This window comes from Carlito syrichta, unplaced genomic scaffold (assembly GCF_000164805.1).
Source record: "Carlito syrichta isolate Samal-C Ts95f unplaced genomic scaffold, Tarsius_syrichta-2.0.1 Scaffold316275, whole genome shotgun sequence".
NCBI classification, from domain to species: Eukaryota; Metazoa; Chordata; class Mammalia; order Primates; family Tarsiidae; genus Carlito; species Carlito syrichta.
This window is the reverse complement of record NW_007260371.1, coordinates 948,711-960,511: the sequence shown is the minus strand read 5'-3', so window position 1 is coordinate 960,511 and position 11,801 is coordinate 948,711. Positions and strand designations below refer to the sequence as shown.

At 46.3% G+C, this 11,801-nt stretch overlaps 1 protein-coding gene across 2 annotated transcripts in view; it reads left to right on the top strand.

Moving 5' to 3' along the window:
• Positions 1 to 11,801, top strand: part of AGO2 (argonaute 2, RISC catalytic component) — a 58,826-nt gene that overhangs the window by 5,124 nt on the left and 41,901 nt on the right. For both annotated transcript variants that reach the window (XM_008074024.2, XM_008074025.2), the window contains exon 2: positions 10,580 to 10,700. In XM_008074024.2, coding sequence (XP_008072215.1) covers positions 10,580 to 10,700 — 121 coding nt within the window. The remainder of the gene's footprint in view (positions 1 to 10,579; positions 10,701 to 11,801) is intronic.

Genomic DNA, 11,801 nt, shown 5'->3' with positions numbered 1-11,801 from the left:
CTCACCTCAGCCTCCCAAAGGCGCAGGATTACAGGCTGAGCCACCAAGCCCAGCTCAGTCTGATATTTTAAATTTGTATCATCACTCCTGTTTTTTTTCCTTGATCTGGTTTGCTAGGATTTGCAATTTATTCTTTTCACATAACCAGCTTTTTACTTTGTTGATTCTTCTCATTTATTGTTTGACTTCCTCCCTCTTGTTTTTCTGCTCCCATCTTTAGTGTTGTCTTTACATCATGTTAAGTTTAGACCATCAGTGTTAAGCATTTTTTCTTCTGCAGTGTATTTCAGACAGTAAGTTCCCTTCTAAATTCAGTTTTAGCTATAACACAAATTTTGATACATTTCATTTTAATGTTCATTCAGTTCAAAATGTTTTCTCATTTTCCTTGTAATTTCTTCTTTAACTCATGGGATTTTAGAAGTATGTTATTCAGTTTCCAATTATTTTGAGATTTTTAAAAATACCCTGTTATTGATTTCTAATTTAATTCTTTTATGGGTTAGATCATGTGGCTCTGTACAATTTCAGTCTTGTTTTTGCTTCCTGTATCTTGAAGCTCTATTATTAGGCATATGCACATCTATAATTGTATATTCAGTGATAAATTTTCTTTTTCTTTTTCTTTTTTTTTTTTTTTTTTGAGTTGGGGTCTCACTCTGTCATTCAGGCTGGAGTGCAGTGGCATGACCACAGTTCATTGCAGCCTCAACCTCCTGGGTTTAGCCGATCCTTCTGCCTCATCTTCCCAAGGACCTGAAACTACAAGCAAGCCCCACCACACCTGGCTAATTTTCTTATGTTTTGTAGAGACAAGGTCTTGCTATGCTGCCCAGGCTGGTCTTGAACTCCTGGGCTCAAGCAGTCCTCCAGCCTGGGCCTCCTAAAGTGCTGGGATTACAGATGTGAGTCATCATGTGCTTGGTATAGGTGTCTGTGGCCCAGAGTGGGGGTGTAGACAAAGGATATAAGCCAGGCTGTGCTACCCGTTTTTGCTGGTGCCTTAGAGACATAAAGTACTCTTTGCTGTAATCCTTTTTACTGATCACAATCTCTGTAAGTGAAAGAATATCTAGGAACTCAGTTATCTTATCTGTAAAACTAAACATTTGGATTCACTCAGTGTACTCGGAGTGTTGAGAGTTAAATAAGAGCATTTAAATTAAATATGCTGGGTCATATGGAAGGTTGATTTTTACATCTTTTAGGAATTGTTGCACTGTTTTCCACAGAGGTTATACTAGTTTACACTCCCACTAGCAGTGTAGAAGTGTTCCCTTTTCCCCCCACATCCTCTCAGCATCTGTTGTTTTTTGAGTTATTGATGATGGTCATCCTGACTGGAGTTAGGTGGTGTCTCAGTGTGGTTTTAATTTACATTTCTTTGATGACTAGTGAGGCTGAGCATTTTTTTCATGTATCTATTGGCTGCTCATATGTCTTCTTTTGAGAAGTGTCTATTCATATCTTTTGCCTATTTTTTAATAGGACTATTTGTTTTTTTTCTTTTTGGCACATTTGAGCGAGCTCCTTGTAGATCCAAACTTTACCTGTACAATGACCATTTGTATACCTAACCCTGAATTGTACCCCACATCTTAAAAATAACATTTTTTTAAAAGAAAAATGAATAAATTAAATATGTACTTAATAAAATTTGGGGGGAGCGGGCCAGGCACAGTGGCTGAAGCCTGTAATCCCAGCACTTTTTGGAGGCCAAGACAAGAGGATTGCCTGAGCTCAGGGGTTCAAGATCAGCCTGGGCAATTGGATGAGACCTTATCTCTACAATAAACCAAAAATTAAGTTGGGCATGGTAGTGCATGCCTGTAGTTCCAGCTACTTGGAAACCTAAGGTAGAAGGCTCACCTGAGCCCAGCAGATCAAGGCTGCGGTGACTGTGAGTATGCCACTGCACTCCAGCCTGGACAACAGAGTAAGACACCGACTCAAAAAAACAACAAAAAAGGTTTTTGGGGTTTTTTTTTTTTTGAGGAAAAACTTTGGGTACAAGTGGGTTGAACAGCTCTCTTTACATTTTAATGTCTCCTGCTTTGTGACTCTCCATCAATGGGAGTGTTGATTTGTTCTTGGATTTTCCTAGGATAGAACCCCATGTGAATCTGTGAATCTATGATCTGAGAACTGGAATGAGGGCATGGAAAAACACACAAGTTTTCCGGACTTTTGATTGGTTTGGTGGCAGGTGGGATCTTATGCCACTAACCACAGTGCACAAGCAGCTTTCTTTGATGAAAGTTGGCATGACCACAGCTTTACCATCCAGACCCAAAGGAAGGCTGACTGATTAAGAGGTGGGCCTTTTCCTGGCCACCCTCCATCCCCACTCCCATGTTACTATAGCTGTTTCACCTGAAAGGCTCTCACGGTAGCCGAGTTTAGAAATTGCATCAGGTCGCTCAGTTTCTAAGCAGCATCTGGGGCTGGTGCTGCACGTGTGGGGCTGAGGACATCCTACAGGGTCTTGAGCTAACCTGAGAGTTGCTACTTCGTTATACATATTCAGGGTTCTCCTTGATGGGCTTTGGCTAAGGTCCAGTCTCAAAGTTTTGATCACTCAAAACAGCATAGACAATTGTTGAAAGAAAGTAAAGTGTTTGTGCTCAGAAGACCCCCATGGCAGCACCAGGACCACCTCCCCTCCCTCTTCCCACAGCCTACTCTCTGGAGACCTCAGCTTATATATCAGGTGTGGTACTTCCAGGGATGCAGTGATGGCCCAGGCAGACACCATTCCTGTCCCTGAGGAGCAGAGTCAGACCCAGGAACAGCAGTGCTCCTAGCCGGTGCTGGAGGAAGAGGGACTCAGAGCCCATCCTGAGGTCTGTGTGTCCTATACTCAACGCCCCATCTCTCAGCTGTTTCTCCTACCACACTGCAATCTCGGTCTCACTTCTGAGTTCCCCAACCCTTGTGCAGTGGCCATGGCAGATATGTAATAAGTCCAACACTGAGGCTTTGTTCTAGGCCTTGAAGAAAATGCCATTGCTTCAGTAACCTCCAGGACAGTAGGACAAGTTCATTGTGCGTCCTGGCCTGCGTGCCCTAACCTCTGGTAGCGCGGTCTGCTCCCTTTCACATAGTGGGTGCATTGGCAGGACTCAACATAAGACAAGGTCCCTTCTCTCAGGATGTGTCCAGTACAGTTGTGGGTGCTGAGATGGCCACACGACAGCCAATGTTTGGGGTGGCTTTTGGTCCTGTGGGCCTCACCCCTGTGCAGGGAGTCCTTGCCAGCAGCACCCTGCTCAGAAGTACATGGTAGCCTGTGGGAAGAAGGTGTGCGCCTCATCTTGTGACAGCCAGTTACTCCTTGTTCCTTTTGCACTGTCAGGTGGCCCCAGGAGAACACAGACAAGCAATTGTTCCATGTTGGGGGACAGGGGGCAGACAGCTGCGCTGTCATCCGCAGCCTCCCTCCTAGAGCTCTGTGCCTTTGGCACTAGTTGCCAAGGGTGTGTAAACTGGTCCAGAATCTGTAGAAGGCAGTGTGGCGTGTATAGTGAAATAAACCTATGATATGCCATTTGACCCACCAATTCTGCTTCTCAGTCTTCATCTCTAAGTGGTATATGTATATAGGGTGACTGCCGTAACATTGTCATGGAAAACAAAAACAAAAAAGAAGCCATCAAAGTCAAGTAGTAGGAAATGGTTAAGTAAATGATAGGGTGAGTGAATCACGGAACACGGTGGCACAGTGGTGATGTGAGCTGCACAGTATGACCATCACGTCCAGAAATGGGCAACTCTGTAGTAGATGGTTCCTTCATATTATACTAAGGTGCCTGATCACATAGTATCTCCATCTAGACTTTGTAGCTACATTGTGTGCTGTGACAAGGAGCAATCTCAAAGATATATGGTACAAAACCAAGCTACAGAACCATGTGTTTGAGCCCATATTAAACCACTTATTTTTATGCACCTGTATATTTATGTAAAAGCATAAGTTTGGAATGATAAGGTTACTTCTGAGAAGGTGTAGTCTCAGCAGACTTGTAGCTTTATCAGTACATGAAGTCTACAAAAAGGATGTGTTAAGGCAAAACCATGTAATTAGAAGTTAATGAAAGATTGAAAAAAAAATTTTTTGAGACAGGGTCTCACTCTGTCATCTGGGCTGGAGTGCTGGACTGGAGTACATGGGCCCACTGCAGCCTCAACTTCCTGGACTCAAACCATCCTCCCATCTTATCCTTCTGAGTAGTTGAGGCTACAGGCATATGCCACCAGGCCCACCTTATTTTTTTGTAGAGACAAGGTCTCACTATGTTGCCCAGGATGGTCTCGAACACCTGGGCTCAAGTGATCCTCCTACCTCAGCCTCCCAAAGTGCTGGGATTATAGACGTGAGACACTATGCCCGGCCTGAAATTTTTTTTTTTTTTTTTTTTTGAGTTGGAGTCTTACTCTGTCGCCCAGACTGGAGTACAGTGGCCGCTCCTGGCCACCACAACCTCGACCTGCTGGGCTCCGGCGATCCTTCCGCCTCAGCCTTCCGAGAAACTTCTCAGAATTATGGCAAAAGGACAAACAAGCTAATAGAGCATACATTGACTTCTCCAGAATAGTAAATGTTCTGGTTACTGCAAGGTGGTTCAGTACAGCAAGCAAGGAGAAAGGACGCCTGGGTTTGCATCTTGGTGCCACCCATTGCATGCAACTTTGGGCCTCTGTGCCCTTGTGTAGAAGGTGGAAATCAGAGCATCCCCTCCAAGGTTCCCGTGAGGGCTCAGTGAGCCGGCCCACACTGAGTACTTGGCAGAGAGTGGGTGCCAGCGACTTGGCCATAGTTGCCTGGTTCTCAGTTCTAACACAGGGATCATCTGAAAGATGCTGGGAGTGTCCCTGACCGTGGAATGTGTGTGCATGAATTTGGAGCTGTTGCCTTTTAAACAAGGCGGGGGCCGGCCTGAGGCTGCATGTAGCAGACTTGTTCCTCCTGATGCAGTTGATTAAAGGGAGAGCCAGACTCAGGGACTCCAGTAATGCTGTTCCCAGGAGGTTCCTCAGGTGGTTCCTTGGAGGAACCTCAGCAGTTGCTGAGGGGCTTGTTGGGAGCTAGTCAGGGCTAGTCAGAGCTAATCAGGTGCTAGTCAGGGCTAGTCAGAGCTAGTTAGGGGTTAGTCGAGAGTTAGTCAGGGCTAGTCAGGAACTAGTCAGAAGCTAGTCAGGAGCTAGTCAAGGGCTATTCGAGGCTAGTCAGGAGCTAGTCAGGAGCCAGCCAGGGCTGGGGGGAGGAGAAGCTACTATTTCATGGATACAGAGTTTCAGTTTAGGAAGATGAAATGATTCTGTGGATGGATGGTGGTGATGACTGCACACAGTGGGAATGTACTTAATACCACTGCCCTGTACACTTAAGTGGCTGAAATAACTTTTATGTTATCTGTATTTTACCACAATTTTAAAAAGACAGACAGAAAATTCCTTGGCAGGTACTAAGGAGTCAATCTGTGCTCATGGCAGGACGGGATCCCACGTGTGAGAGTTAGGCAGCAGTCGCCATCTTTCATTAGTTTCATGGTCTCCTTTCTATCTGTGCTTTCCACAGGATAACAACCTTCTCTCCCATACCAGTGGCCCCAGCGCATGGGCGTGCCTAGGGACGGAAGGGGATGTTCTTGGCAGTGGAGGTGTGTGTGGTGGCCAGGCTTGTCCACTGATCGGCTCTGTGGGACGCATCGTAGCCCTCCAGGCAGTGACTGGCTGTCACAATTCAACAGCCTCTTTTTTCTAGAAGTGTCTGCCCTGTGCTTCATGCTGTGCTGTGTGCCAGGCTGGCTCCTATACCCATGGAGCCCATGAGTGGTGCCGTCATGACCAGAGTTGAATTCACCTAAGGAGTGTCGGCGCTAACAAGGAAGGCGTTTCACGTGACAGGGCTCCGTTTCGCCTCCTTGAATCCTGCATATGCAGCTAGCCAGCACGAGCTGTTGAAAGCATGCCCTGTGTTCTCCATCCCACCGTGGCTGTCCGCAGGGCTGTTCTTGGGCTTCAACGCCTGCTGCAGACTCCCTGCCTCCCTCCCTGCAGCTACCATGGCCTCGGGGACTGTTGGAACCATCCTCTAGCTGTTCTCATCAAGACTATTCTGGCAAGTTTTTATCTTTCAGATTTCCACTCATATCTTAGAATGCGTCTGTTAAATCCCATCAAATAAAAATAAACTCATTTCTGGATTTTCATTAAAATTAAAGGAACCAATTTGTTTGAGAAGAATTGAATATTCCAACTCATAAGTAAATGGGTGTGGTATATCCCTTTATTAGTTTTGTTGTTGTTGTTGTTGTTTTTGAGGTAGGGTCTCACTCTGTCTCCCCGGCTGGAGTGCAGTGGCATGTTCATGGCTCACCGCAATCTTCACCTTCTGGGCTTAAGTGATCCCTCCACCTCAGCCTCCTGAGTAGCTGGGACTACAGGCAGGTGCCACCACACACAGCTAATTTTTATTTTATGGTAGACACAAAGTCTCACTGTGTTACCCAGGCTGATTTTGAACTCCTGGGTTCAAGCAATCCTCCCGGCTCTGCTTCCCAATGCCTGAGAATACAGGCCTTAGCCGGTGCACCCGGCCTATAATTTTTTATTTACTATGTTACATTGTTTTTTTTAAAAAAATAAATCGAGCCGGGCTCGGTGGCTCAGCCTGTAATCCCGCGCCTTTGGGAGGCTGAGGTGAGTGGATTGCCTGAGTCCGCGGGTTCGAGACCTGCCTGGGCAGCGAGAACTCATCTCTACAAAAAATCAAAAAACCAGCCGGGCGTGGTAGCGCGCGCCTGTAGTTCCGGCTACTCGGAAGGCTGAGGCGGAAGGATCACCGGAGCCCAGCAAGTCGAGGCTGCGGTGGCCGGGAGCGGCCACTGCACTCCAGTCTGGGTGACAAGAGTGAGACTCCACCTCAAAAAAAATATATATATATATATAAATCAACTTTATTGAGATAATTACATGTAACAAAATGCATCCATTTTAAGTACAGGCACACTTCATTGGGCTTTGCTTTATTGTGTTTCTTAGATACTGTGGGGTTTTTTTGTTGTTGTTGTTTTTTACAAATTGAAGGTTTGTGGCAACCCTGTGTTGGGCACGTTAGTTGACGCCATTCTTCCAACCCTGTGTGCTCACTAAATGTCTGTATCAGCATTTTTAGCAGTACAGTATTTTTAGTTGAGGTGTGTGCGTTGGTTTTTTTGTTTTTTTTGTACATTTTTTTTCGACACAATGCTGTTGTATACTTCATAGGCTGCAGTCTAGTGTAAACATAATTTTTACAGGCACTGAGAAACCAAAGTTTGCAAGACTCACTTTATTGCAACACTGGCTTTATTGCAGTGATCTGAGCCTGCAGTATCTCCAAGGGATGCTTGTCTATAGTTTTCTGAACTTTTAAAAATGTATGCACTCATGTAAAAACCACCACAACCAATAGAATTTGCCAACAGCCCCACAGCTCCTTCCTGCCCCCTGCAGTTAGTCCTGCCACCTTTCTCCTGAGGCAACCAAAGCTTTCTGCCAATGTTGATTGGCTTTTCTTTGCTAGAGAGTTTCATACAAGTGGAATCACTGTCATTGTGTAAATTCCTCCTTTGTGCCTGGCTTCATTCCCTGAGCACTGTTTCTAAGATGCACCCATCATGTTGTACATAACAGTGATTCATATACTAGAAGAGAAGTATTGTGTTGTGTGGATGTACTGTAATTTGTTCACCAGTTGATGGACGCTTGACTTGTTTCCACTTTGGGACTGTTATGCACATCTGTATGCGAGTGTTAGTGTGTGGATATGTGTTTTCTTTCTTCTTGTATAATTATCAGATATCACTAGATGGTAATTATAATCGACCTTTGTAACAAGCTGCCAAGCTTTTTCCCACAGTGGTTGTGCCATTTCCCTTCCCAGCAGCAATGTGGAAGGGCACCTTTCCTCACCACCTCCTCCCTCTGCCTTCCCCAGTCTTGGTATTGTCAGCCATTTTCACTTTTGCCATCTTAGTGAGTGTCTCTCTATGGTTGTGTTTGCACTTCCCTAATGACTGGTGGTCCTTCAGTGTGCTTGTGTCTTGTTTCTGCATCTTTGTTTCTAAGTGGGATTAACCCACAACTGCATTGAGTACAAACCTGGTCTAGGGACAAGATTTTGTTAGCCTTATAAAATGAGTTAGAGTGTGTTCTCTTATTCCATCCAGGACAGATTTGAATTTTGGTTGGGAAGATTTGTTCTTTGGATGGGCATATAACACCCCTCCCCCCTCGAGCCAACTGTGCTTCTAGTTGACTGTGAAACTGTCAGTGGCTAGGAAAATGGGTCCTTGAAGGCTGGCACCCTTGTAACAGTCTGGAGAGAGCACAGAGGAACGAGCCACCCTCTTATCAGGGCTGCAGGCACACCTTGCCTTGGGTGGCCTAGTGTGGGAGATGCCAGGTAGGATTGTGTGCTGACAACTGCCCTTGGGGCCACAGGCCTGCCCAGGCTTTATTCTCCCACTGCTGTTAGAGTTAGGTACACCTTTTGGAGTCCTGAGAAATGTAGCTGAAAGGCTCCATCACCACGGGTGCTCCCAGCCTGCAGGTGTTGGGGTAGGTCAGCTAGATCCCAGGGCAAAGTCAATTTGAATAACCAGAGCCTTCTAGGCTGGCTTTGCTCATACTCTGGGAAGGCAGTGAAATGAATTGCTGGATTGTTGCTTCCTGAGGTGACCAAGGCTCTGACTGGGGAAAGCCCATTCTGGCCTCCTCACAGAGTCTATCTGATGTCTTCTTCCTTCTGCCTGCACCCCCTTGCCCTGCTGTTAGAATCCATCTCTCCCTGAGCGGTCATTTCCTGATGGAAGACCAAGATGCCGAGCCCTTCACAGTCCTTTGCGTGTTTCCCTTATATGGGCCTTTTGGGGGCAGGTGGAAGAGTGTGGCTCTTCATTTCTGCACCTTATCAGGCACCGTGTGTACGAGTCAGGCATTTGGTTAGTTGAATTGAAATGCTTCAAAATTGCTGAAATGCCAAGGGAGCCCTGTGGTAAGTGGGGACCTCTTTGGAGCAGAGATGCACAGGAAGAGGTGTTCTTCACAGAGCCCCAGGGCCAGCAAGAGGTGTGGCTTGTGCAGAGTGTATTTCTGGAGGCCTCTGCTGCTGTGGGGGAGGAGAACAGGGCAAGGGAGGCCCTGGGTCTCTGCCCATGGAGCATGAGAGAACAGCATCCCTGAGTTCAGCAGGCTCCTGCCACTGTGATGTCTGAGGAACAATCGGCACCAAAATCTCAGTCCCTCACAGCAGCAGACATCTACTTCACACTCATAGCTCTGCAGCTGACTGTGGCTTGACCAGGCCTGATGGGTCAGGCTGGATTGGGCTTTTAGTCAAGTTCAAGGTCTTCATTCTGGTGCGCAGGTAGAAGGGCAGCAACGCCCAGGACATGATCTTTTTTTTTTTTGAGTCAGAGTCTCACTCTGTTGCCCAGGCTGGAGTGCAATGATACACTCATGGCCACCACAGCCTTGACCTGCTGGGCTCAGGCAATCCTTCCACCTCAGCCTTCCAAGTAGCTGGAACTACACATGCACACCACCATGCCCAGCTAATTTTTTTATTTACTGTAGAGATGAAGTCTAACCAAGTTTCCCAGGCTGATCTTGAACCCCTGGACTCAGACAATCCTCTCACCTCCACCTTCCAAAGTGCTGGGATTACAGGGATGAGCCACTGCACCCAGTGCAGGACATGATCTTCAAGCAATCACAGGAGCACAAAAGGCCAAGCAGGTCTCACAAACCCCTTCCCCTTGCACAAACCACCTCCTGTGGCCACAGGAAGGCCCACAGCCGAACCTGACATCCAGGGTCGGTGTAGCAGGGTCTGTGTGCACATTGGGAAGTCCTGCAAAGTCTCCTGGCAGAGATATGGTTGTCTAACCCTACAGCTTTGGAATAAGAATCCCATCAACTCTGTTTGTCGGTGCCTTTGGGGCATTCTGGAGGTTCTAGAAGTATCTATCATCTGTTGTATATAGCATATAAAGTGTCTGGTGCATAGCAAATTCTCCAATGTTTGTGTGTCTAAATGAACAAGTATAAACCTACTTAAGATTCTAGTGTGATTCTTTATAGGCGTTGAAAGTCCTGTTACTAAAAGGAGCCACAGGTCTCACAAAATTGCTTTAAAAACAGCGTCAGGGTGGGATGCAGTAGCTCACGCCTGTAATTCCAGTACTTTAGGAGGCCGAGGCAAGAGGATTCCTTGAACCCAGGAGCTTGAGACCATTCTGAGTAACATAGCAAGACATCATTGCTACAAAAAATAAAAAAGTTAGCCTGGCATGGTGGCACATGCCTGTAGTCCCAGCTACTTGGGAGGCTGAGGCAGAAGGATCACCTGAGCCCAGAAGGTCAAGGATTCAGTGAGCTGTGGTCATATCACTGCACTCCAGCCTGGGTGACGGGTGAAACTCTGACTCAAAAACAAAGACAAAAAGCCAGTGTTAAAAAACCATTATTCTTTTATGCTTTTATGTATCCCTGACTTTATTGACACTTTGCCTGAATTCTGTCTTTGTTTCAGGGAAATAGTGGAACACATGGTCCAGCACTTTAAAACACAGATCTTTGGGGACCGGAAACCAGTGTTTGATGGAAGGAAGAATCTGTACACAGCCATGCCCCTTCCAATCGGGAGGGAAAAGGTAAGCTCACAGAGTTGCACTTGAACTGAGAAACTTGGAGTGAAGTCACATCTGGGCATGTCGTCAAGTTAATCACTCCTATCACATACTGCCCATTTCACCTAGGAATCAAAAGCTGCTCATGGCTGTGGGCTTCATCCTGAGGTCCCTAACAACTACTTTTCATGTGTTGTGGTTTTCGTGATAGAGGGTTAGTTAGCTTGTCTAGGTCTAGACACAAATACTGAGAACTTCCAGAAACCACCAAACTTTTAAGTACAAAACATACACATACAAAACACAAGCCACATACCACCACCAGACAAGAGCCCGGATTAAGCAGCGGTGTCATAAAGACTTACGAAGTCAGATGTAGTGGCTCACGCCTGTAATCCCAGCACTTTGGGAAGCAAAGGTGAGAGGATTGCCTAAGCCCACAGGTTCCAGACCAGCCTGGGCAACTTGGTAAGACCTCATCTCTACAATATACCAACCAAAAAAAATGAGCTGGGCTTGGTGGCATGTGTCTGTAGTTCCAGTAACTTGGAAGGCTTAGGTGAAAGGATCGCATGAGCCCAGCAGGTTGAGGCTGTGGTGGCTGTGAGCATGCTACTGCACTCCAGCCTGGGTGACTCCGACTCAAAAAAAAAAGGACTTATGGCAAACTATGTTTGTATAGGGGTGTGTGTATGTGTGTGTACGCACACACGTGCGTTTGTCCATGTACAGGAGAAAGGGAGGAGGGAGGGAGTAAAGCAAAGTTAATATCCCACAGTAGCCAGTGAGTCGCCTGAAATCAGAATGATGGTAAGCAGTCAACATGGGAGTAATGGTTGTATTAAAATGTTGCTCTTTAAAGTTATCTTTATCCTTGTCAAACCTTTATTTTAAAAGTAATAAAATTTCTGCCAAGAAGTTTTCACTCCTTGGTACCGTCTTTCACCTGATGTGCTACTCCAGGGTGATGATAGGTGGTGTTCATAGGTGGAGGAACGGAGATCCCACTCGGAAATAAGCCTTAGACTTACTTTAAAAAACAAAACAATCCGGGCTCGGTGGCTCAGCCTGTAATCCCGCACTTTGAGAGGCTGAGGTGAGTGGATTGCCTGAGCCCGCGGGTTC